We start from the raw sequence: 26,725 nt of genomic DNA on the forward strand, positions 1-26,725 counted from the left end.
GCTCTGCCTTTGCCCCGAGAGACGGCAGGGCACACGGGCTGGGATGGAGGCGCTCCCTGGGGAAGCCCCCACGAAACCGCCCTCCGTCTCACTGTGCAAGGAACCGATCGTAGGGAGGCGGGCGCGGGGCCCTGGGTGTTTAATGAGCGTCTGCGGTGCATCAGGCTCGTTTGCCGTTTACTCCCCACGTGGCCCTGGAGTATCTGCGTCCGAACTCGGGACGGAGGCAGCCACCGAGGAAGCCAGTCGCTCCACGCGTGAGGTCGCGAGCCGTCGCTGTCCCGTACTGAGCCACTTCCTCTCACACTCGGGTCCCCGGTAGAAGTGGCGTCTGGACACTTCCCCGTTCTCGTTGTTTCCAGCGTGACCTGGATAACACTGGTGTGAACAGGGAGAAACATATTCTATGCGAACAGTGTTTTCTTTCTAGGAAGGAAGGAAGGGGCAGGGGGGAGGGAGTATTGAGCAGTAGCTGGCTACGTGAGAGTTGCAGGAGAAAAGCAGTTTGGGTTTTGGGGACAGAGAGTTCTGGGTTCGAGTCCGGCTCCGCCGAGTGCCCTCGGGTGGGTAGCTCCACGTTTCCCTGCCTGGGCTTCACCCTGCAGTGGACGCCACACTGTGCCCTAGGACAGGAGGGTGTGTCTACGGTGCCTTGCTAAGGTGCATGCTCGGTACCTTGTGCCTACATGCCCCTCTCCCCTGCTTTGGGGTTTAGGGGTTTTCTGGCTGAATGTTGACCCTGTTTGCCGTGGGCTTCACGTGCCTGGGGCCTAGCGCTGCCTGTAGCCGGTGCTTTGCGTCGGCCCCAGTGGTCTCTGGGGGGTTGGTGGAGCTGCAGGCTCGGCTGGCCTGGCTCAGAGCCCTCTGTTGACCTGAGCCCAGCTCACGGGCTGGCCCTGTTTGACTTGGCTTGTGGTCAGGCACTGCGTCCCGTGTCCCGTGTCTGCCCCTGCCGGGGAGTGGGCCCTCTTCAAGGGCCTGGCCACCTGGCTTGCTTCACAGAGCCGGACGGCTGCATCAGGTCGGGCACCAGGCGGTTTAGAGAGCTGGCCACCCCTCCGCTTCCCCATGGAGAAGACGGATGGTGGCCTTTTAAATTCCGTTCCTGACCTCCGGAGGCAACGGCTCGATCCTCTGAGCTTGGGGGACCCTGGGGACGCTGACATGGGCTGGAGGGCGTGAGTGGGGTAAGGCCCCTCAGTGGTTCCATAAGCCAAGAGGCGTCTGCGGCCGCAGATCAATACAAGGGAGAGACCCCCAGACACAGCTGCCCCGTGGCTCCGTGCTGGTGACCGACGAGCATTTGACCCTCCAGGGTCTCCTGCCCATCTGTCGAATGGGGACATGTTGTCGTGGCCCGGACATGGCCGCCTCCAATTTGGGAAGCATCCGAGAGAGGCCTGGGCTTTAGTGGCGTGACCTAGCTGTAACCGGGTGTGCGAGCGTGTGCTCTGACCAGGCGCTAAACGTCCGGGGATTTGGAGCAGGGCTGGAGGTCCCGGGACTGGCTCCCATCACAGGGACCTCCCCCGCTACTCCATGTGTCCTGAGTTAGAGACAGGGCGGGGCCAGGGGAGCCGGCTCCCCTGTGAGTAGACACCTTTGGGGGGGTGATCAGGCACCCTGTTCTCCCACTCCCTGGCCAGGGTAGCTGGCTGCAGTGGGGCCCAGAGGCCTGGGGGGTCACAGTGGCCTCAAGGTCAGGTTTAAGACGTAGAAGCAACTGCTGGGCCACATGGTGGAGGCGGCCGACACTGAGCGTCTGCTCAGGCGGCCGTTAAGGCCACCGGCTTCGCGTCCCCGCTTCGAATGCACTCCCCAGGAGAGAGGCAGGAAGACGTCAGCTGGGGACTCTGTGAAACCAAGTTTGCATTCCGAGGACGCGTCTTACGGAAGCAGATGGCGGTGGCCGCATGCACGCCGGCCTCCGGTGCCCCCGGGTGGCGGTCTTGGCGTCTCTGTGTTTACGGGGCATCGTTGTCCCTGTGGGGAGGTGCTCTGACCCTTTCGGGGCCCTCGTTCTACATCCTGGGGAGACGAATAAAGGTGGAGAATCTGACTGGTTAAAGGCAAGCGAGGCCAGAGCCGGCTTCCCGGTCCGGGCTGTTAGAAGGTTCTCAGGCGCCCTGGCTACTAACCGGTCGTTACCACCCATGAGTGAGGCTTGATTTCGCCTTCGGCCGTCCAGAGCGAGGGGCAGGAGCCCGGGCGCTGACTCCCAGGCAGCGGAACACCACGCGGCCCGTAATTAGCCTCCTCGTGGCTCGGCAGCCTCTCTGTCAGTGGCCGTGACCCAGGCTGCACCCGGCCCGGGTCTCCTGCCGGCGGGCCCCCTCCAGCGTCCCCAGGCCCCGCTGGCTTTCTGCTTCTCGGGCACGGCAGTGGGGCCACCAGTCAGAGCAGGCCAGGCGGCGTTCTGTGGCACGTGGGATGCCACACGGGCCCCAAGGACTCCGGCTGGGCCAGGTGCCCTCGGAGCTGTGGTTGCGGAAAGGTGAGGTGGGCTAAGTGTGACGGCCGGAGAGGGGGCTCGGTCACTTCCTGTCCCTGGGAACCCCAACGCTCGCACGGGCGACTCTCAGTGGTTCGTGTCCTGTCCACAGAAGGGCTCGGCACTGGGGGGGCCCAACTCGGCTCGGAGAAGTGGGGCCTTTGGCGGGGCTCAGCGGCCTCGAAGCTGCCCGTGACCAGGGGCTCCCCTCGCACAGTGCAGACCCCTTCGGGCTGCTTTTCCCTGCGATCAGCACCCACCGCGCTGGGTCACACGAAGCTGTATGAGCACGTGGTGTCTGACCTCTGCCTCCGGGAAGGGAGCGCCCACCCCAACCAACCGGCCTGCGGTGGGCGAGGCAGGTCCCTGCACTAGGCAGGTCTCCGAAGCCTCAGGCTGCAGGCTCTCAACACGCCCCCAGCAGTGCTATCTCGGGGCGCTAGAGGGCATGGCCTAAGGCCGGTGTCGGGATTGTCACGTAAAAAGGCAGTAGGTAAGGTGGAGCTGGCCATGAAGGGCTACTCCGAGGCCAGCCCCTGTTCCCGGGACTGCCGTAAGGCCGCGATGCCGCTTGCCGTGTGCCCCAGGAGAAAGGCCTGTGGCTCCCACTCTCACTCCGGATGGGGACCCAAGAGCCCGGCACTTCAGCAGGCGCGTTCTTTCCCTCCCTGCTGCCCACAGCCGCTCAGTTGGCCAAACATGGCCATGTCCCATGTCCCCTGACGTCAGCAAGCAAATCAGGAGCCGCCGGACAGGGACACGTGGCTTCCAGATGGGCCGAGTGTAGGAGTCGTCCCAGCTTCCCCAGCCCCTGCCGCACAGAGAGACAGACGCTGCCTCACTCGGCGATGGCGCAGCGCAGACGAGCCACACCACGGCCCCCACATCTCACTGTGTGCCCGCGCGCACAGACACAGCGCCCTCACCGCCCGTCTCCGTGAGCAGCGTCTGTCACATGCAGCTGCGGCAAGGACAGCACCTGGCGGTCCCCAGGGCCAGCTTCGTGCCGCTGCTGGCTCTGTGTTCAGCCTGCTGGGTGATCTCGTTCAAGGCTCAGTGCTCTGCAGCCACCTTCCCCAGTGGGATTAACTTCCGATTTGGCTTGTGCACAGCAGCGGGGCCACCAGTCCGATTTGTGCGTGTGCATGCGTCTTTGATGATAATGTGTGCATATGGCGTGTGTGTGCGTGTGTGTGTGCATGTGCGTGTGATGGCGTGTGCGTGTGTGTGTGCATGTGCGTGTGTGTGCGTGTGCATGTGCGTGTGTGTGCGCACGTGCACGGCGTCCTGAGCGAAGTGGACACATGCAGCGACCCTTCGTTTCCTCGTGCCTCTTGTAGGCAGTGGGCCTCTCTCTCGGCGGCAGGAATGACAGGGAGGGCTGCCGACCTGAGCCGACCCTGACAGCAGGGGGGTTTCTGATAACAGGACATTTCAGCGTGCGTTCCAGATGCCGGTGCCTCTGCTCAGGGCAGCCGAAGGGACAGCCCCGTCGCATTCACGTAGTCTCAACGCCGAGACATCCTCGCTAACTCGTCACCTGCCGATCATCAGAACTGTGTTTGGCATTTGGCTGGTCGATGCAGTGGTGTGTCTTACGGTGGATAGTGTTGTCTGAGACCTCGTCGGCTCAGCCTCTGTGCCCCGTGGCCGTGCCTGCCCCGGGCGGGACTGGTGGGCACTAGCATTTGGGGGCACACTCTGCCCGCTAAATCATGAGTTGAGGGGCTGGTTAGATGGGTTCACAACCTGGTCCATCACTCCCCAGCCTCCCTCCTGCTGTGCCGTGCGGCGCGTCCCCGTGTGGCCGGACAGCGCTGGACAGACTGCGTTAGTTCCTAGGGCGGCGGTGTCAAAGCACCACAACTTTGGTGGCTTAAAACAGCAGGAATTTCTCTCACCGTTCTGGGGGCTGGATGTCCAAAATCGAGGTGTCAGAAGGTTGGCCCCCCCTGGAGGCCCCGAGGGAGGACGTGCCCCCTGCCTGACTCCGGCTTCCGGTGTTTGCCAGCAGCCCTTGGTTTGTGGGCGCATCACCCCACGTCTGCCCACATCCTCACGCGGCATCCTCCCCCCATGTGTGTCTGTGTCCAGATCTCCTCTTCTTATAAGGACACCGGTCACGTTGGATTAGGGCCACCCCGATGACCTCGTTTTAACTTGATGACTGACTTCCTTCCGTAATCCTGTTTCTAAATAAGTCACATTCACAGGTTTTGGAGAGGAGGGAGTAGGATTTTAACATGTGCTTTTGAGGGGCACAATTCAACCCATAACAGCCATGAGGAGCTGAAGTTTTAATTTTATTTAATTTTAAATATAAACAGCCACACGTGGCTGGTGACTGGCACAACTGCAGACTGTGGAGGGACAGTTTGGGTAACCCAGCATTTCTGTTCAGAGCCACCCTTGGCCCAGGGACTGCTCTGAGCCAGTGACACGTGCTTGCTCCAGTGAGGCCTCTTCCCTGGGCAGCAGCCCCCAGGGGCAGGGAGGGTTGGGGTCATGACGAGCCCCTGAGAGATGCAAGACAAGGACTGGTGCCCTGATGCGCACTGTCACCTGCATTTTGTGACTTCGTTGGCACAGCAAGGCTGCCTCTTAGTTCTTTGTGGTCTGGTCTGCATGATACGCCGGGGCCTCCTGTGCGACCTGCCCTCGGATTCTCAGGCAGGCCGCCTGGGTCCTGCTGAGGTGTCTGATTCTAAATGCGCGGGACGAATACGGAGGACCGGCTGGGGCTGGGCACAGAGCCAGACTGTGCCTGTGCAGAGGGGATGAGAGCAGAGAGTGAGGGACGGTGGCCTTGCCCCACAGGGAAGCCACCATTGGCCTGTCTTCAGGGCACGTGGCTGGGATAGTCCCAGGCTCCCCCCGGCACCCACACAGTTGGCTCTCAGCATGTGGGTTTTGGAGCAGCTCGTACCTGGGAACTTGTTGGGATTGCACAGTCCCGGGCCTCGTCCCAGCTACCACACCCCGTCTCTGGGGGTGGGGCCCAGAGGCTTGCTGCTTCCCGGGGCCCCCCAGGGACCCGATTCTGGCTCAGGTTCTGGACTGCTGGTCTGGAGCTACGTTCTCACTCTGTCGTGCCTGAGAGTCACTGAAGGACCCGTCACAGGGTAGGTTCAGGCCCCGGGGGTCTGGGTGGGACCCAGGGTCTGCGTGGCCGGCAGGCTCCCCGCGATGCCAGGCGCCTCTACCACACGCGAGTCGTCAGGGTCCAGAACACCAGCTCCCTGAGGGCTGGGCCTCTTCCTTCTGGCTCTGTTTCCAGCACCCAGGACAGAGCCTCCCACGTACTACGCTTCACTCACTCATGGGCGCCATAGAGGGGGCTGCCGAAAGTCCCCTGCTGTGCCCCTTGTGGGCGGTAACGACTTATCCAAGGACCTCTTTCCTACTAAATACTCCGCAAAAGCCACAGCGCCAAGAACCGCATTGCACAATTTCAGTGGGCCTGTTCTATCGATCTTGGATGTAGCAGGACATTGGCAGGCAATGCCATCTCCAGCTGAGGCTGTCCGTGTCTGCGTTTGGGGCACTGCTTTGTGACAGTCTGCAGCCTCAGGCCCCTGTCGCCTTCCACACGCTTGCTTCATCAACCCTGTATCTTCCAATTTATCGAATTCTAATCAGTCTCAAAGGCCAGCTGCTGCCAGAACCCCCAGCCAGCACCCCCGCCGCAAACTCCTCCAGCGCTTTGCTCTGCTGTGTGTCAGGCTGTTTATCTTAACCGACTTTAATTTTTTTATGAACATCTTTTCTGTCTCCAAAATGGATTTGTGCAAACTTAATCATATGCTTCCTTGCACTGTGGCTTAACGGGCTCATATATTTCTTTCCGTCTCCTCAGCCCATCCATTGTCCCTTGTACCAACCGCAAGATCTCTGCCTTTTTGTGTCCCCCAAACATACCCAGGAAATAGTTATCATCCCATCGATTGATTACGTCAAAGCAAAAATACTCCAAAAGTCCCCTTTGCTATTTTTTAATCAAAAAATGCGCAGCTCCAGCAGGCGGGCACCCGTCATGATAAAGGCTGAAGAGAAATGCACCCCAACTCACCCCAGTGAATCAGAGGCACACCGGCCTCCCTGTCTCCCCACAGTGGTCGCCCCGGCTCCCCTCTCTCAGCAGGGGGCTGGGACCGTAACTGAGACACACAGGCACCCACCAGCCAGGCAGGTGGCTTTTTCCTGAGGCCTTGTGACAGGCCAGCAGCAGCCTCACCGGGAGAGGTAGGCGGCCTGCCAGGGGCATCTTCACTAGTCGCCAGGCAAGACCTGCACCCAGGAGCGCTGGCTACAGCCCTGAGCTGGCATCGTTACAGCTGTCTGTGTGGTCTCCGAGGGGTCCCCACTAAGACAAGGGCTCGCTCTCACGGCTCACAGGGGAAGGAACTCGGGGAGCCCGCGGGGCGGCCGCGGTGGAAGGCCCTCTTCGTCCTGACCCCTTCGGGCTGTGGAGCCCCCACCACGTCCCCCAGGCTGCTGCTCTCCCACAAGGCTGTCCCCACAGGCTGCACCCCACCAAGCACCTGGCCTTGTCGGGATCCCCGTGACCCAGATGTGATGGACGCTGCCTGTCTCCGTTCAAGACTCCCCCAGGGCAGGGCCCATGTTTCCATCTCACAGAGTCTGTGGCAGGTGAGCATGAGGGAGCTGCAGGTGGCTGAGCCTGCAGGTGGCAGCCCTTGCTCGCCAGAGGCCCTGAGAGGACAGAGCTGCCCAGGCAGCCATCCTGGGCGCCAGGCTGGGCTGTTATCAGCTCCTCCCAGCAGAGGACCAGCCGGCTCAGAGACAGTGACCAGCGATGGGCTGGCCCTTCCCCCTCCACTTCTGTCCTGGGAAGGAGGGGGGTTTGGCTCAAGCCCTGCCTTCCCCAGCCCTCCAACCATCTTCGAAAGTTTATTGAGGGTGCGTGGGAGGTTTCAGGGGAGCTCTTGCACCTTTCGTGGCTGGGGGTGATGGTTTCCCCTCAGCCCTCCAACTTTTAGGCACGGAAGAGAGGTTCCTGCTCTGAGGCAGAGAGGAGGTGATGCCATTCGGGCCTGGGTGGTGGCCCGCAGAGCAGGTGACCACAGCAGTGCACGTGGCCTAGCTTTGTGCCCCCAAAACCCCCAACACCACCTTCCCACCTGCCCCAGGTCACTGGAGCGGCCACTTGTTGCATCCGTGATGAGGTCCCATTGGGTCACGCTGCCCAGAGCATGGCTGAGCGACCCTGTGTGCGCCCAACACGGCAGGTTGCCACACACGCGGTGACAGGGCCCAGGCTGGCTGTGCTTCTCTCTGCGAGCATCGCCAGCTGCGGACGAGGCTCGTCAGAGCCACGCTCTGAATGTGACAAACAGGAGGAGGAAGTGGGGGGCACGAGGCCCGGGGAACTCCTGGTGGCCCTGGCAGGGGCTGGGGAGGAGGCCCTGATCTGAGGCTGGGTCCTGGGGGGCGTGCCGGGGAGCCCCAGCAGGCCCTGTGCTAGTACAAGCACATGAGCCCCTGAGGAGTCGGGGTACCGCGTCCACAGGTTGGGGCTCCCTTTTCCACCAGAGGAACCCCAGAATGTTCTGGCTGTGCTGAGGGTCTGGCAGGTCCAGCACCTGTGGTCTCCACCTGTCGTTGGGGACCAGAGCCCCCCACGGGCGCCGTCTGCAGCCAGGGCACCCCGCATGCTGGGCTGAGGGCCAGGCCAGCGCCCGGCTACAGCTTCTGCTCAGACCCCGGGAGGGGACATGGTTTCCCGCACACTCGAGGAGCCGAGGTGCCCTGCTGCCTGGTGGTGGTGGCCGCACGAGGCTTCAAATTCGATCTGCCCGTCGCACTGGTGGCTCAGATTGTAAGTGAGCAGCCTGAGCGGGCGCCAGCACTGGGGTTTGCTACTGAAGGCCTTGCAGAGTGAGCCGAAAGAGCGCGGAGGCCGCGCCTCCCCCCAGGTGTCCGCAGCCCGTGGCAGTGCCCAGCTCCGTGCCCGGACACGAGGAGGCCCTAACACACGTGCGAGCCCACCCACGGGCTGGCTGTCACACGCCCGCTGAGGAGGGCTCGTCCTCTCTGGGAGCCCCTCAGAGTCATTCGCACTGGGGCGTGTGTCCCATCCTCCCCAGGGAGTCGATGGGTCGCTTCTCCAGTGGCTTTCTTGGGGGAGGGGAGACTGCAGAGCAGGGCGGGTGCAGGTGACCGGCTTCGTGGTTCTGTTGTCACGTCAGAGGGAGCAGGTTTTGCCGAGACATGGGAGAGCAGGTGACCGTGGCTTTCGTTTACACAACATCGAGTCAGCGGACTGTGCCCAGCTGCAGGCTCTGTGCCCGGGGACACACCCCCCACCCGCCCTCTTGCAGTTATGTCACTGCCGGCAGCCTCGCCGGGTGTCATGTAAATGTCACATTGCCCTTGGCAGGGCTTCTCAGATAGCACATTGGAAACTTGGCTTCGAGAGGGCGAAGAATGTGTGACAGCTCCCTGGACGCCCTCTCTCCGCAGACCTGGCGACCCTTCCAGGTCCTGTGACCATGCCACATACACCAGAGCCCGGAAGAAGGGATGGGAAGTGGCACGGGCTGGGCAGGGTGGCTCCTGACCAAGAGGGACAGCGGGGGCATCCCCAGGAGTCTTTAGGGGCAGTGTGGGCACCAAGCACCTGACCTTGGTCTGGGCCTTTCGGGCCCTGCGTGAGGGACACGGAAGCCAGGTCTCCGGGCTGTGGGGAGGCTGTGCCGTCACGGGAAGGAGCCCTCGGAGACCTAGGAGGAGAAACGAAGCTGTAGCCGAGCTGGGAGGGAGTTTTTAAAGAAAGCGCTCTGTGGTCTGGCCAGACGACGGGATGTTATCCCGCCTCAAAAAAGGAGTGAATTCTGACACCTGCTAGGACGAGGAGGACCCTGGAGGACATTCCACCAAGTGAAAGGAACCCGTCTCAAAAGGACAAACGCTGTGTGATTCCGCTTACATAGGTCCCTAGCGTCGTCAGAGCCACAGAGCCAGACGGGAGAAGGGTGGATGTCAGGGCTGGGGACGGGAGGGGAGCCAGTGTTTAAGGGGGGCAGTTTCAGCTTGAGGAGGCGACACATTCTGGAGGTGGAGGCTGGCGATGGCCGCGCAGCAGTGTGAGTGTGTGTAATGGCACGATTTATACACTTAAAATGGTCGGGATGGAAATTTTGTGTTCTGTGTATTTTACCGCAGTTTAAAAAAAAATTTTTTTTTTTGAGGAGAGGCAGTTCTGATCAACACATCGGGTCATTCAGAAAGTTTCACTAACGTATTCGTAAGTGTTCATGTACTCGGCATATAGGTTTCTAAAACGCCCAACAAAACACTGTCTCTCATCACGATGTTTTAAAAGGCGAAAGTGCCGCCCTGTGCAGTGGGCCCAGAGCCCTCCACCGGGCCCGGGGTGGGCAGCTGGACGTCGTGGGGCCTTTCTGGGTGCTCAGACCAGTGCCAGGAGCCCCGTGGAGAGGATGCCACTTGCTGACTTGTCTGAGGGCTTGGTGCCGTCAGGTGGAACGTGAGGCTGGGGGACCCTGTCTGCGGGGGGACCGGGCCTGGCCTCCCACCCACTCCACAGGGACCTTCCCCCTTCCCCAGCCAACCCTTGAACTCTCTCTGACCCTCTCCCTTCCCAGTCTGCAGGGCACAGGCTGCCTGCATGGGGGAGGTGCCTGAGCCTCAGGGGACCCTAGAGCCAAGACCTCACTCATTTTCCTCACAGTGGTGGCGCCAGCCCGGCTCCCGAGGTGACCTTCGGCCGAGGGAAGGGATGCCAGCTGCTATTTTTGGTTGAGCAGGTATTGGGCTCCAGAGCAGGCAGCACTTCTACCGTAATGCTGAGTAGTCTCCATCAGAGCCTGGCTTCTCCGTCTCCAAGGCCCAGGGGACCCAGCGCCAGGCTCACGTTAGAGCACTTTCTGGAAAAGTCAGGTTTATTGCCATAGAGTTTACGTACAGTAAAACTCACCCGTTTTAGTGTCTGGTTCTGTGAGTTTCGACAAACATATCTAGTGGTATAATCACCACCACCACCAAGGCACGGAACGGTTCCATCTCCCCGCCCCCCGAAATTCCCTGCTGCCCTTTCCGAGTCAGCCTCTCCCCCCCGTTCTCGACCCCTCACGACCTGTCGTTTCTCTGCTGCCTGGAACTGTGCTTTCTCCAGAACATCGCATACGTGGACACGTGTACACGGTGTGTACAGAATCTGGTTTCTTTTCACTCGGCACAAGTTCCCGAGGTCCGCGCATCTGCCCGCACATCTGTCCCTTCCTCGTCGTAGCCGGGTGGCTCTCTGTGTGGACGCGCCGGGTCGTTTGTTCAGGGCGAAGGACATTTCGGTCGTTTCCAGTTTAGGGCAGCTATGCATGAAGCCGCCGTCGACACTCGCAAAAGTTTTCGGGGTACACGTGAGTTTCCGTTTCTCCTTCGAGTGGCATGGCCGGGTGTCGTGTGTTCACATTTAGAGGAGACCGTCAGACTGGCTTCCGAAGCGTCTGTCCTGCTTTGCGTTTTCATCGGCGACGGTGACAGCTCCCCCGCTCCCACCGGCACTTACCGTCTTCGCTCTGCAAGATGCCGAGCTCGTCACACGGGCGTGGAGCGGTGTCTCACCGCAGTCTCAACTTGCTCCTCCCTGGTCCTTACTACGTTGAGCATCTTCTGATGCGCTGGTCACTTGTCATTGCTTCGGCTTCCTTGGCCATGTACCTGCTTCGTCTGTTTGTTGTTGTTGTTGTTATTGAATTATTTGTTCTCTGAGCGAGTCTTAGAGTTGCTTATGTGTCCCAGATACGTGTTCTTTCTCCCATACGTGTTTTGCAAATACGTCCTCCCTCAGCAATGTCTTAAGTTTTACATTGGGATTCGACCCGATTTCTCCATTTGTGCTTTTACGGACGGTGCTTCTTGGGGACCTTTCGCCGGTCAGGGAGCGCGGGCTGGGCGCCCAGCGGTGAGTGAGGCCCACTACGGCGGGCGCCCGGTGGAGGACACGGGATGTGTGGAGAAGGAGCCACAGCGCGCTGTCACTTCATAAGGCTACAGTGCGCCGGGCACGTGAAAAGCAGGAATGATTAACTGCAGAGAGACGAACTGAGCCAGCAGGAGATGCCGAAGGTGAAGCGAGTGGGAAGGGGGATGGGAAGGAGCCCGCCCCCCTGAGCACAGCCTTCCGACATCGACATCGTTTCTCACACACAGTCCTGGAAGCCCAGGGAGGGGACACCAGAGGGGAAGGTTCAGCTACGCGGGGACGGGGCGTCCTAGCTGAGTACGCCTGGTCCAGGGCTCCCGCTGATCTTCCCTTGCTGTGCCTTGTTGGTGGCGCCCCCTCGGCGTCACTTGTGGAGTAAGTGTTACGGGACCAGCCTCCAGCAGGTCGGCCGAGATGACCGGTTAGGGGACGGGGCCTTTCTGGTAAAGGCAGCGTGTGGAAAGGCTGCGTCCGCAAAGGACTGATGGAGCAGGCGAGGTGTTTGGGGGGTCGGGGCCTTCCCCTGCCCGTGAGACAAGCTCCGACAGGGGTGGTTATTGTAGGCCAGACGCTGGAAGGTAGGGAATTCTAGGCTCCCCAGGAAGGCGGACCCTTTCCCATCCCCTCTGGTGGAGTCGTGACCTCTCCTAAAAGGAAACCTTCCGGCGTGCAGTCTCCCGGGACTGTCGTCGTGTAGTTGTGTTGTCGAGGGCGGAGGCCAGGCCTGGGTTTGAGGTTCCGGGGTGTCTTTCAAAGGACGGGTGCAGCCAGTGTATGTGTTTCCACCACGAGACTCCGACTCCCCTCTCTCTGCGGCTTTCCTCCCGCACCTCTTCCTCCTCCGTGGAGACCCTCATTAATCGCTGGGGACAGACGGCCGGCAGGGCTCACAGGCCGTCCTGCAGGAGGTGACAGCCGAGCCCGAGCCCCGCAGACGCCAGCGCTGGTGCGGAGGCCGCCTGGACGCCTTCCCCGCCCGGGCCTCCCTGGCTCCCGCAGCATCCCGTCCCTGGCAGCTCGCACCCAGAGGCCTGGCGGGTGGTGTCAGGTGATGTGTTGTTGAGTCAACAGACCCACAGGAGAGCCCTGCTCGGTGTCCCGGTGGCAGCCGGCTGCTTCCGGCACCAAGGACGGGAATGCCCGGGAATGGCTGCCAGCCACCCCCTGGCCCACGGGGACCCGGCAGGAAGGCGAGCAGGGCGGGCTCCCCCTCCCCCCAGCCCGTCTCCCCTGCTCCTCCTCCTCCTCCTCCCGCTTCTAAGGTGGAGATTTGGGAAGTGCTCCCAGGAGCCACGTGCCATCGCGCCTGGCGGGACAGTGCATCCTGACTGTCAGAGACACGCATAACTGAGGGTGACCCAGGACACACCCTGGGGAGGGGACGCGGCTCAGAGCCCTCCGTGGATCGTCCACGACCCCTGCTCACCAGTACTGAGGCAGGGGATCTGGGAGCACCCGCAGGGTGAGGCAGTCCAGCGGGGGCGAGCGCCCCCAGTCTGTGCCAGGGTGGCGGGGAGCTGCCAGCAAGGTTCTCAGTGATTCAAACACCCGAATTGTAGAGAGTAAAGGAAAAACTTGAGCATGCTCCAGGAACATCCGTCCACGTCCTGGTCTGGGTGCCACTGCCTTCTCTCAGCCCGGTGGTTACGTCGCTTGTCCACCAGAGTTCAGGCCCATGTTCTGCTATTGCATGGACACAGCTCCTGTTAGAAGCTGACACGGTGGGAGTCTGGCCACCCTGTGGGAATGAAAACTGTCACAATGGGTGGGGACCCCTGGGGACTCAAATTCTTGGAACCTGGCTCTGAGAGTTAGAATTGCCTCGAGGTTATTTCAGAGAGAGAAAGAGAGACTCTTTTGTGTGTCCGCGCTTCATATGTCGATTTCATCCGATTATCGAAGGGTCCTGGGACCCACAAACTTCCCAGCTCCTGGGGAATTTCTCCTGCGGCTAGAATAAGAAGCAGGTGGTGGGCGACCGGGAACCCCAGCGGGGGCCAGGACAAAGCCGTGTCCAGGTGCAGAGAGGGGAGGCGGGCGTGGAGATTCCTGGCCTTGGGGTCCCGTCTCAGCGGAGTGAATTCCACGCGAACCCTCAAACCAGATTTGCGATTACGTCGTCACGATACCTGTGGGCACTGACGGGCTGGCTCTGCAGGAGCAACGGGCTGAGCGATGCGTGTTATAAACGGGCGGTTTGGAGAGAGCGCGGCTTGTCCGAATGTGCTTGGGAACCCAGACCTGACCAGAGTGCACGTCTGAGCAGGGCAAGGCCCGGGGGTGGAGGAGTCTCTGCCTGGAAACGCCCACCAGGCACCCCGGCTCCCACAGCGTGAAACTCCGTGCCCTCCTGCCGAGGCCGTGTCCTTCCCTGTGGCCTCAGGAAGTGGCGGTCACCACACTGACCCAGGAAAGAACCTAGAGTCGCCTCGGCTCCTCTTCCTGCCCCAAACCCAGCCTGCCTGCTCATGGCCGGCCTCCAGCCCCTCGTCCCTGTGCAGCCGCTGCAGGGGGACCCCGTGTGCAGCCGTGAGGGGGCAGAGGGTACCCTGAGGGTCCCCCTCTCACCCCCGACTCCAGGCGCCTGCTGTCCCCTGTGCGAATGTGTACCCTCACTTACACCCATGGTCATGAAGCTGGGTCTGCGACCCCTCCGGGCCCAGGGACGGACCCCACGAGGAGTCTAAAGGCCCAGCTCGTGGCCGCAAGTGGCCCGACTTCTGACACTTCACTCCTCAGGGTCTGCGTGTCCTCCACTGCAGAATGAGCTCACGAGACGTTCATCCGCTCGGGTCACTCACCGGCTGTGATTCCTTGGTGGGGGCTGCCCTCATGCTGTCACGTTCAGCAGACTTCATCTGTGCAGCACCAGACGACACCTCTTGCTTCTGCGACTCCACGAAGACCATCACCGGAGGGGGCTGGCACTGCCATCTCCCCTTCCCGGGAGAACCCTTGGCAGATGGTCCTACGCAAACCATTTTGTGTGGGAAGTGGATCGTTCTAGAATCTCTTCCTCTTACAAAACAGCTGAGGGCTTTTCTCTCTCCCCGCTTCCCCAAGGATTGCCTCTGAGCGTCGGCATCAAAGGACACGTGTGCTCTTATCTCCTGCTCTAGGTGAAGGGTCACACTGGGCGTCCCGGAGCAGAGTTCAGGCCTCCGGATGAGCGTGACGTGGGTGCGGCTCTTCCAAAGGCCGGGGCCAGCCCGGAGGCTGGGACCACACTGCGAGACTGAGTAAAAGGGAGCCCCTGCGACATGCCACGGCCTCCCCCTCTCACGCCTGCTCCGTGGTCCTTTGCCCGTCTACCCGTGTGAATGCCGACACGCCAGAGGCAACTCTTCAATGACTCGGCACAGGGAGCCCTGTAAAAACTGCCTATTTTTCCCAGATTCCTTCTAGAAGAGTAAGAACCTGAGAAAATGTCCTAAAAGAAGTGTTTTTTTCTTAATAGAATTCTTCACCTACTGCTTTACCATAAAGCTGTGACTCCAAGATAGCCTGGGTTTTTCTCTAACGTATTTTGTGTAGTTTCAATTATAAAAGATCGTGAAACAGATTTAGAGTCCGTAAGCAAAACGTGCAGCCCAAAACCTTACTCCGGGTTAATACTCAAGTGCAGCCAGAGCTAGTGCCGTTAGATGGTGACACAGTCCAGGCCGATCCTGGGACCGGAGTCAAGAGACTCTGGCCTGGTGGGAGGAGGGGGCGGGGACAACACCTGGACAGTGCCCGTCAGGGGTCGGGCGATTCTGGGGCAGTTGGAGCACAGTCTCGAAGCAGCGGGCTGCAAAGGCGCAGGAGCCCTGGGGAGAGCCGGCTGGTGGCAGCGAGAACACCCACCCACGTCCAGGGCGAGGCATGAAGCAGGGAGGAGCCGAGCTCAACGAGGCAGAGGGAAAGCTGACGAAGAAAAGGCTAAAAATCGGAGCAGTGACCTGCTCTTGGAGAAAAGGCCTGGCCGTGGGGAGTGGGTCCTCCCTCGTGCCACCCCGGCCCGCACGTATCGCCCGGGACTTTCTGCTTCTTCCGAGGCCCCTCTTGGTGGCACGGATCCTTAGGAGCAGGGACGCTACCTCTCCCTGCCTGTGCCACCACCCCCTGTGACCCTCCTCACCATCCCTCCGAAGCGAAAAACCACACGGGCCCGCTCACGTCTGACCGGTGGGTTTAGAAACCGCATGTAAGCAAACCCTTCACGCAGCGGAAGCCGAAAATGCGCCCCCTCGCTCCGTGCTGCTCGGCACGACTGTCGGCAAGGACGTTTTGAGATCAGGAACCAAACGAGCTTTTCCTTTTCTCTCGTTACTCTAGACCACGTGCGTGAAAAAGGCCAGGGCCGCCCAGGGCGCTGGCGGGGAGGCCGTGGGCGTGTGCACAGCCGTCGGGTCCACCTGGGTCACCTGTCCAGGGCAAGGGGCCCACTCGCTCGAGGCCCACGGCTCAGGTGAGGCCAGGCCTACACCGTGGGCTTCTGCTTCCTGCCCGCCGTCCGCAGGGGCACTTAAAAACAGTGTTCGCCGCCCTCTTGGCTCAAAAGCAGACCAGTGGCTCAAAAAAGTAACCTTCTGAATAGACGATCCATTCACATGATGCGAAAGTTGAAACACAGAACGGGCACGCAGCGGAAGGCTTCCCCAACAGCTGCCGCCGTCACGTGACACAGCCAGTGTTCCAGATCCTTCCAGAGATGCTGCAGGCACACGCAGACGGGCAGATCGTCGGTACATGGGCATACGTATTCTTCCCTTCTTTTTTGGAAGCTACAAATGGCATCGTTCTGCACAGATGGCTCTGCAGTTTGCTTCTCGTCACTGACCACGCCCTCCCGGGACACGCAGAACGCCGGGGCCTGCTGCGTTCCGTGGGGACCGTGGCTGCCGCTGCGGATGTGCCATCATTTATCTGAGCTCTTCCAACGGATGAGCGTCTGTGCCTCCAGCCTCCGCCTCCCAAACGCCGGGTGATGGATGACCCTGTGCACTTGCCACGGAGCAGTTACACAGATGCGTCCGCAGATGTAGCTTTGAGCCGCACTGCCCTAACGCCTCCCCTCCCCAGGGGGGACTTGCTTCCCCTGGTTCTCTCACGGGCCGCGTGGGGGTGGTCTGAGCCAGCAAGTCCGGCCGGGGCTGGGAGCGAGGTCACAGGCAAGGCCGAGGGGCCGGTTTGGATGCTGCCCCGCACTAGGACATCTGTGGGTGCTTTGCAGTGCCGGCTGAGGGACGCACTGGAGGTCTCAGGGCCGGCTGCTCCTTAACAGGAAGAGCCGAGGCTCCCGGAGGGGCTCTCGTGGGTGGTTAGGATGTGGTCGGTGGCACAAGCTTTTGAGCCTAAACTGTCCCCACCCCACCCTACTCTGTTCTTCCCCTCTATTGGGGTTCCAGTACTCACCCCAGAAAGCAGGGTAAGCCCCCAAGAAGTACACAGGACAGGCCCCTGCATCCCATGGCTGGGGGGAGAGTTTTGAGCGTGGACCACAGAATTTCCTGCCTGCTGAACCATGTCGCCGAGAGCTAGCCCGTTCCAGGCCGCACTGCGAGGAGCCAGGCTGAGGACTCTCTCACTGAAAGAACCGAGGGCGGACACACCACCACTCCTGGGGGCCTGGGGCCGGCCAGGCGCCTGGCGCCACAAACAAAGTAGCACAGGCCCTGCCTTCCCCTGGCCCCCAGCAGCCGCCTCTGCAAAGCTGGCACACCCCTCCGAGCCTTGGCCGGCGTCCTCATTCTTCGCCCTCCTGTGGCCATCTCTGGGGAACGCTGGTGCCACAACCCGGGAGCCTGGCCTGGAGAAGGGCTGGGACCTGGGCCAGGCGGCTCCTTTGTCATCCTGCCCGCCAGAATGCCCTTCAGAGCTGCTAAACCGCGGAGCTTCTCCTGCTCCATTCCTGCTCCCCCTCCCCCTCGTCATTACTTCCTGCCCCTCACAAAGCTTCTGCCTGTTTCAGGACCTTTGAGGGGAAACTTCTGTTTTCAGAAGGGTTTGGGGTTTGAGGGTAGAACGTTCTAGCTCCCGCTTCCACCGAGAGCTTCCCCGGAGGGCAGCCTGGGGCTGGGGAGCAGGATTGTGCTGAGTGTGACTGATGCTCCTTTAGTTGGTCACTTCCAGAACTTCCACCCGAGCGAGATGTTCTCCCCAGGGAGGGAGAGGAAATTCGAGCTAAGCCTGAGACTTACCCGCTCCCTGCTCCCTCCTGTCTCCTGTTGGCCGGCGGGCATTTACCCAGCTCCGTCCCCTTGCCCAGGACAGCCTGGGTCCTGTGGGGCCTAGAGTGCATGGATGGGGTCTGCACCCCAAGGACTCACACGCTTTACATGTGGCTTCAGCTTGTCGTTGACAGGGAACACACAGTTCAGGGGACGGAGGCCTCACAGGTGGAGAGTCAGAAGCCTGTCTGACCTGACACCTGACTGGGAGGCCACTGTAGGAAGTGAGGGGGACACACATGTGCACGGGGATGGAGGACAGTTGTCCGGGACGTGGCACAGAGCACGTTCTGGGCGGGGGAGACCCAGGCGCTGGCTTCGTGGGCTGACTGGTGGTTCCTGTCTCGGTCAGAAGCAGCAAGTGGGTGGCCTTGGCCGTGTCCACTGGCATCTTTGCTTTCACTTGCATAATTGAAAAATTTCAAACGAACGTTTTCTGTGGTCCCCTGTGAGATGCGGAGACCAGGCCCACATCCGGATCCCGCTTCTCCTGGAAAAGGAATCCACACCAGGCCACGGCGTCGGTTTCCTGGAGCTGCCGTGGCCAAGAAGCACGAGCGGGGGGCGAGAAACAAGGCTTTCGTGCCCTCGAGCTCCGCAGGCTGAGGTCTGAGCCCAGGTGCTGGCCGGGCCGCACCCCTCCCGGGCCCTGGGGCGAGCCCTTCCCCGCCTCGCCCAGTTTCCGACCGTCGCCCGTGGCACCTGGCATCCTCGGCTGGCGGATGCGCGGCTCCGACCCCAGCCTCCGCTGTCGCATGGCCTTCTCCCTGTGTGCGTCTCTCTGACTCCCCCTCTCGTGAGGATACTAGCCACACTGAGTTAAGGACCCACCCGACTGCAGTATGCAAAGACCCTGTTTCCAGACCAGGTCACAGTCACAGATGCTGGGCATTAGGACTTCAACATGTCTCTTTGGGGGACACAATTCAACCCAGAACAATGATCTGATGGCGTAATCAACTAGACATGAGTGATGGCCGCCTGTCCGAGACGGGCCCCCTGGACGGCACAGACCCCGTTCACGTAGACGGGAGTGTCCTGGTGGATCCGTGTCCCCAATCTCCCCGTGTGCTTCCTCTTCATTCCGTCCCTCCAAACCTTCACTCTGCAAGTCCCCTCCCCAGTCCCATTCACTCACCTTCCCGGCGAATTCCCCCGACTGCGAACTCTCGGAGGCCGTAGTGATGATGCGCGTTTCGACAGTCATAGTTCGCCTCGTATGCTGTAACGTGACGTCTGCGACATTGACCTTCGACTCTGTTGAATCCTCTGTGAATCTTCCTGTCTTCTCTTGAGTGATGAGGGTGCTCCGGGCACCGTGCTTTGTAGGGGAGGAGAGGGGACCAAACGGGGTTTGACCGAACAGGGGAAAGAGCGTCCAATGTGTGTGTGTGTGTGTGTGTGTGTGTGTGTGTGTGTGTGAGACTTTCTCCCAGACAACTTCTGAACTATCCGAGCACCGCCCCGCTCTCACACACACACACACACACACACGCACGGCGAGGGGACAGTGCCCACGACGCAGGCTGGATGGCGAGGGGATCTCTGGACACATGATTTTCAGGGATTAGGAACAGGTTTACAAACGCTTGTCCCCAGTATTCAGAATTTAATGACGTGATTCTTGCCGTTTGAGATTTGGGGCGCTTGGGTATGGAGGAGCCTAGCTCTGCGTCCTCCGCCTCAGCCAGACCCCTCACAGGACTTTCCGGTTTCCTCCTCAGCCTCGGGCCTCTCGTCCTCACCGTCGACACCCACCCAAGTGACCAAGCAACACACGTTTCCTCTCGAATCCTATAAGCATGAGCCTGAGCGACTGGAAAATCGTATCTATGCCTCGTCTCCCCCTCCGGACACGGGCCAGAGGTTCTGCCCGTCTTCCTTTCAGAGTTCATCGAGGCCACCGTCGGCATCACCGACACACTACACTCCCTCCAAAACCGTAAGTCCGGGCCGAGTCCCGTGGCCGAGCTGCCAGGCGTCGCGAGAGAGGGCAGGGTCTGACTGCCTTCGGCTGAAGCTAAGCCTGGGCATCCTGACGTGTTTGGTGTACTTTATTATAAATCACAGGCTGAGGGGAAAGAAAAGGAGGAGGGCCCAGTAGGCACATGGAGTCTCATGAAAAATAGTAACATCTAGAACGTGACCAGAAAAAGCTTTGTGTTCCCTTGGCTGCTTTTTAAAAATCAGTCATGAAAAGCTTTGTTTGAATTCGTCCTGAGTGGGATGCCAAAGTAACAAGTCATAGGCAAAGCAAAAAAAAAAAAAAAAATTTTTTTTAAATAGAAATTTGATTCTAGAATTTTAAGATTTAACGCTTGACATCATTTGAGTTGGGAAGCGTTCTTGAAAAGGCGAGCCTTTCCAGTTGGAGCAGGGGTGAAGCAGGTGACTGTGCATCCTTCCGAGAAGTAGGATGAGTGAGTGTCGATGGAGGAAGCTGGCTTAGCTACAGCCCTGACACCCTCTGCCTTGCCGCCCAGGACCCTAACGTGGCGACTCCGGCCCTCACTGCCTGCCTGGTACGTTAGGTATCACATCTAGTCAAAATGACGCCTGTGTCTAGCAAGGACATGAGAATCACACCCCTAAGAGCTGTCTGTCTGGATGTAACTATTTCATTCGGTTGTTGCATTAGTTCCTGGGGCCGCTGTAGCAAAGTAGCACAAACTGGGGCGGGAGGGGGCTGAAAACAGCAGGAAGCCATCGTCTCTCAGTTCTGGAGGCCGGAAGTCTGAAACCTCCCAAGTCTCTAGCGGAGCGTCCTTCCTTGCCTAGTCCAGCTTCCGGCTCCCCAGACCTTTCTTGCTTTGTGGCAGCGTCACTCTCGACTCTGCCTCCATCGTCACTCGTCTGTCCTCCCTGTGTCCAGATTAGATTACCCTCTTAGAAGGACCCTGGTCATCGGATTAGGGCCAAACCTAATCCAGTATGACCTCCTCATAACTCGACGGCATCTGCAAAGACTTGATTTCCCAATAAAGCCACGTTCACAGGTATCAAAGTTTAGGACTTCAACTAGCTTCTGGGGGACACGGTCCAACCATAACAGTTGATATGTTGGGAGAAAGAAGATGTGTTCATCACACAGAGGACGTACTATTGCTATGGTTTGTGTTCATCCTGTGGTTATTTTATTAGATGTTTGCTCAGCAGAGTATTGTTTTAAGTGTGAGGAGTAAAATGCAAGCTATCGTTTCTGCCTTCTGGGACCTAGTCTTACTGGAACAGAATGACACTCAGATAAAAGTTAAGTAGAGGCAGAAGTAGGTTGGGTGGCGCTAAGGAGTGAAGGAAATTGTCGGCACCGCAGGAGTTGAAAGAGGGAACATCATGCTGTCTCCATGCGGTGGCACCAACCGAGCTGAGCCTGAGCAACTGGTAGGGTCTAAGTAAGGAGAGATGGAGGGAGAGCCTTCTAGAAAAGAACAGTAGCCATGACCCGGATGGGAGTGAGTGTGGCGAGGGGCGTGGGGAAGGAGGAGGTCCTGGTGTGGAGCAGCGGCTGGGGCCTGCCTCTGGGCCGGCGGGGACCGGCCGCAGACTGCGGCATGGACAGGAGACAGGAGACCGCGGGGGCGGGGGGCGCCGAGAAGTCCAGGTGTGGAGTGGCACAGTGGCCCCGCAGAGCTAGGCCCAGGAGGAAGGTCCTCCACGTTCTTGGGTACCAGCGAGGAAAGATCTGGAGAGGCTTCTGTTTTCCTTTCTGGGCATTTAACAGTGAGCCTCGGTGATAGAGATAATGGGGTGCGAAAGAATCTAAGAGAGGAACCCAAAGATTATCAAAAGCAGGAAGCTCCTATCCCCTAGGGCCAGAGGGACAGTTAGAGGAGGTGGTGTCACCAGGCCCCTTCAGAAGGGAGGTGGGACCACGTGTGCCTGCCTGGCAGGAGCTGGAGCCGTGGGGGAGAAGCAGCCGCTGGCCAGAGATGCCATCTGAGGCAGAGGGACAGAGATCCTAGTGTTTCTGCCTCTTTCTGCCCTCCAGCCTTGTGCCAGACCTACCCAGGGACCAGGGGGCCAGGAGATCTGGAGTGGACAGACCCCATGGGAGCAGGGAACAGCGGGAAGACCAGGGAAGGGAGCAAACAGGGAACTGGCCAGCAGAGAGGATTAAGCGATAGGGGAGATGGAAAAGTCTCAAAATATTGGCTGCTTCTCACTGACCAGTGACAGTTGGTAGAATAGCCCCATTTAAGAAGAGACACTGATTTGAAGAGAAAGCGGTTATTTTGGCTTTAGGTCATTTGAGCGATGGTGACAGAATCAAACACGGGGTTTTCCCCCGATTATACAAGTTCTCGTTCTCCGGACAAGCCTGTAGCAGAGAACACAGAGAGCCCACGGTCATCTGTCCCCCATGATTGTGACGAGGGAGTGACGTTCTTAACTGTTTATACTTCACACAACAGCGAGGCCGCCGAGCCTGGGTCCTCCAGTCTGGCTTTTGGAGCCAGAGAGGAAGTGTCCTAGGCTGTATCCATACTCAGCGATGGACACGGGCCATGTGCCCTGGTCAGGAACCCTGACGGTGCATGCGACAGTACTGTGAGATTTCAACGATGATCCAGATGTCATGAGCAGATAAACAAAGATGTGGTCCATCCATACAGTGGACTATTATCCAGCCTCCAAAGGGAAGGAAATTCTGACACGGGCTACAACGTGGATGAGCCCCGAGGACATGATGCCAAGTGAAATAAGCCAGTCACAAAAGGACAAACACTGCGTGATTCCACTTATACGAGCCGTCGATTCATAGAGACAGAGAGGAGTAGAATGTGGGTGCCGAGGGCTGGGCAGGGCCAGGATGGGAGTTGTTTAACGGAGACAGTTTCGGTTTTGCCAGATATAAAAAGTTCTGGTGATGATGGTGATGGTTGAACCACAAAATCAATATGCTTAATACCACCACGTCGTCCTCTGAAAAATGGTTAAAATGGTAGCTTTAACATTATGTGTCTCGTACCACAGTTAAGGAAAAAGATCCAGTCGAGACTACACAACGTTGATGTAGTTTGAGCTGCAAGAAAATCAGGGTGATCGGGGAGGCTCCCCCCTCGTGTTTTGAAATGACATGTTTCAGTTTCAAAATTGGAAGATAACGTTGCTCTCGGCTTCCTGACATTGAACAGGGCCTTCATCCCATTTGTAAGTTTTGTCGCCCAAGGCCTCGGGGGGCTGTCTTCCCCAGGGGCTACCCTCAGCCTCTGCAGCCGCGGTTTGGCCCAGGCCTCTTCTGCATGCAGCCGCCCTTGGCTGGGGGTAGTTTCAAGATTATCTAAAGTGTGTTTCTTCATAATTGGATTGTGTCGAATGTCTTTCATTTATGTGCTAAGTTTTTTAAGAGCTGGGCTGACCTCATTCATTTGGCTCTCAGCATGATCTTCATGGAGGATGCGAGCTGCCTGAAGACTTCTGTCAGCCTGACGATATTTAGATACAATTTATCTCTGCTTTTTGGAATAAAAAGACACTTTCTGTAGACACTGACCACGGAGATCACTTTTATAAAATTTGTTCCCATGCATTTTCCTCTAAAATTGGAAAGGGGTTGGAGGTAATTAATTAGTCTTTAGTAGGCAGCTCCCGTTTTATCATTTATTTACTCGGCAAATACTGCGTCGTGCCGGGAACTGCACCGGGAAAGGAGGATGGGGTAACAAATGTGTGTCCCTCCCGTGAGGTGGGGACAGTGTTCATTCTCTTCACTACCCGAGGAACGATGATGCATTATCCGTGGGAGGGTTTCGATAATCGCTAATAACGACTTGGACAAAAGGAGGAGCTTTTGTCTGTTTGGGGGGTGCAGGCAGGTAGGTGAGTACGACAGAGTTTGATAGACCGAGTTCGATAGACCCTGTAGTTCTCACGGGAGGAAACGCCCCGTCGTGTGTATCAATCAGCTCTGCACTCGGAGGCGATCCCCCCCAGGCTGGGGTGGGAGTTAGATCGGACTTGGGGAGCACAGGCGCTCAGATGAGTCGTGGCGTGGAGTGATCCGGGCCTGGCGGCAGCTGCAGATAACAAAAAAGCAGAATAACCAGCGTTAGAAATACAGAGCTGTTTCGGAGGTCCCGCGGAGAGAGGAACTTGGAATGTGGTGATCGACGAGCCGAGGGAAGACGAAAATCAGGGAAGGTTCCAGACGCCTTGGGGAACTGGACGGTGGTGGCTGCATTTGCTGGGGAGGGGAGGAGCGGGCTGTGCGTGCGCGTGTGTGTAAGCGAGCACGTGTGTCTCTGTGTGTGGGGGGCTGTCTCGGGGTGGTGGTACAGTCAGGGGCCCGTGGGACATTCTCAGGAGGTGCCCAAAGAGCCACGGGAGGTGTGCATCCGAAGCTAGAAATTAATGTTTGAAAATCATCAGAATACAAATGGTAGTTTGCACAGTGACAGGAGATAAAATAATCCAGAGACGTGTGGCAGGTGAGGAGAAATGGGAACATTCAAGAAACAAACAGGCCGGAAAAACGTGAACATTCAAGAAACAAACAGAGGAAGAGGCTTCTGAATTGCCAGGAAAGTAGGTAGAAAACTAGGCAAACACAGAGTCACAGAAGCAAAAGGAACGTGCTTCGCCGTGTTTCCTGCGTTTGGAGGGAGGGATCGGCACCTTCAAACGCAGCCGACCGGCGTGGCACGTGAGGACCAAGGTCACTGAGATACCCTTGGCAGGAATACCTCCAGGAGCACGGTCCAGAGCAGAAGCCACGTGACTGCTCCCAAGGACTAGGAGGGAAAGCCATGGAAAGCTCTAGAGCAGGCAACTCTTTCAAGGATCCTGACATCGAAGGGGAGGGGGCGGGCCCGCAACTGGAAGCGTGGAGGCCGTGGTTCCTTCCCACGTGTGGGAATGGGTTTAAGCACGAATGGGGAAGGAGTCGGCAGGAAGGGAGCACTTCAAGATAAAGGGGAGAGAGCAGGCATTGGGTCTGGTCTGCAAAGGAGATGGCCTTGTTTCCTTGGAGGCCCACGGTGGAGCTGTTGGTCCTGGACCAATGGAAGAGTCACCTTCCACTGGGTTGAAAATGCGACGCAGAGGTCTCAGGATGATCAGTGCTTTTCCAGTTTTCTTTCTACGGGAGTCACTGCTATGCTTTCCTTGTTTTTCTTCTAGGAATGTCACTCTTGGCCTGCGTCTTGGGTCAGAGTCCCCTAGAAGCAGAGCCCGAGATGGGGTTTCGGGTTTCCGTTTGTTTGTTTCTTAGGAAGTTTGTTTCCCAGAGGAAAGCTGCAAAGTGCAAGGGAAGGGAAGAAGCAAAGCCAGCGCGCGGTGTCGGACGAGACCCGGCCGCAGCCGAGGACAGGGGAGCCCTGGGGTGTCACCTGCACCAGAATCTGCCCTCCCCAGAGGCAAGGAACCTGGGCTTTTGCGCCCTCACACCAAGTAGTTATGGGATGTCCCAGAATGATGGAACGGCACCTCCACCTGTCACCTAAGAACAATCCTGTAAGAAATTTGACAGTTTGAGCCATGAGCAGCAGCCCCCACAGCAGCTTGGTGCCCCAGAGGCCGTGGCAGGAGCCCGAGGCATCCGCTGCAGCCTGGGGTCTGCATTCTCTTCTTGTTTCTGGTCGCTGGCTGTATCCAGTGGGATCGAGTACTGTATCTGTTTTTCTATTGCTGCCCAACAAACCTCCCCCAAATTTAAGGCAACGACCCTTGGTTTAGTTCACAGCTCCGTGGGTCAGCGGTGTGGGCCGGGCATTCTTCTGGTCTCGGCTGTGCTCACTCCCACATCTGTGGTCACTTACCAAGTCAGCGGGGGACTGGCTGGCCCAGAGTGGCTTCAGCCGGAACAGCTTTCCTCCGTTCCGTGTGGCCTCTCCCGCTCCGGCAGGCCAGCCTGGACCAGCTCCTGTGACAGTGACGGAGTTAGACGCGGACGTATGTGCGGGCCAGGCCTCTGGAGACCTAGGCTCAGACAGGCCCGCCGTAGCTCCCGCCATCTGAGGCAGGGTCCATTTCCTGCCCCCTCGAATCTGGGTTGGGCTAGGACTAGCTTTGGTCGACAGAAAGAAGCGGAAGTGACAAAGCCACATCGCAGAGGGCATGGACACGGGGAGAGGTGGAGTGTGGGGACCAATTTCGAAGTCTGCCGCGCGTCTTATCACCCGATTTCCGCAGCCGGGGTCTGCATTTGGGCACACAGTATACTAGTCTAGAGGCTCATTGATCTAAGGAGTCTCGTTTAGATGGTTAACTTCTCCGAGAGTGGTTTCCTGTAGACCGTCGGAGCGTGTGTTCCCTGAGGCGGATCAGTGTGCGGGACGTGTGTTAGGGCGTGCTCTCAGGAGAACGGGAGCGAGGGAGACGGTGTGATGCTCTCCGCAGCCCCTCAGGGAGCACTGCGCTGGGGGGCCCCTCAGTGTTGTCCCAGTGTTGTTGGGGCAAAGGAGCCAGGCCCTTCTGCCTTCGAACCAGCCAGCCATTAGGTGACCTCTGAGCTGTCCTGGAGGTGGGGTGATCTTGGGCAAGGCGACTCTCTTCAGCCAAGATCAGTCCTAGCTCGTAGCGGAGGGTCGCAGCTGGCAGAGTCTCAACAGGTAGGGGAGATCCTTCATTCCCAAAAGGCCATCTGACTGGTACGTGAGACCACAGCCCCAGCCAGCACCTGACTGACGCCCAGTCAGAGGCCCTGCTCCAGGACCACCCAGCTGAACTGCTCACAAGTTCCTGACCCACAGAAACCATGAGACGTCACATTAGTCTGCTGGGGCTGCCATAACAAAACACCACAGACTGGGGGGCTTAAACCAGCGGTCCCCAACCTTTGTGGCACCAAGGACTGGGCCTCCCATGAGCATCTTACGCCTGATGATCTGAGGCGGAGCTGAGGCGGTGATGCTGGTGCTGGGGAGCGGCTGCAGATACAGACGAAGCTTCGCTCGCTGGCCCGTTGCTCACCTCCTGCTGTGCAGCCTGGTTCCTAACAGACTGCAGACTGGCACTAGTCTCTGGCCCAAGGGGTGGGGACCCCTGGCTTAACCAACAGAAATTTATCTCTCACAGTTCTGGAGGCCAGAAGTTTGAGCTCAAGGTGTCACAGGG

At 58.9% G+C, this 26,725-nt stretch overlaps 1 protein-coding gene across 4 annotated transcripts in view; it reads left to right on the plus strand.

Moving 5' to 3' along the window:
* The window catches only part of PRKAG2 (protein kinase AMP-activated non-catalytic subunit gamma 2), a 188,918-nt gene that overhangs the window by 99,977 nt on the left and 62,216 nt on the right, over nucleotides 1-26,725 (plus strand). For all 4 annotated transcript variants that reach the window (XR_005652449.1, XM_039861245.1, XM_039861246.1 and 1 more), the window contains one exon: nucleotides 19,396-19,613. Coding sequence is in view for 3 of the 4 variants with exons in the window: in XM_039861245.1 (XP_039717179.1) it covers nucleotides 19,396-19,613 (218 nt within the window). In the remaining variant the exon portion in view is untranslated. The remainder of the gene's footprint in view (nucleotides 1-19,395; nucleotides 19,614-26,725) is intronic.

This window comes from Pteropus medius, unplaced genomic scaffold (assembly GCF_902729225.1).
Source record: "Pteropus medius unplaced genomic scaffold, Ma_sr-lr_union100, whole genome shotgun sequence".
Classification (NCBI taxonomy): domain Eukaryota; kingdom Metazoa; phylum Chordata; class Mammalia; order Chiroptera; family Pteropodidae; genus Pteropus; species Pteropus medius.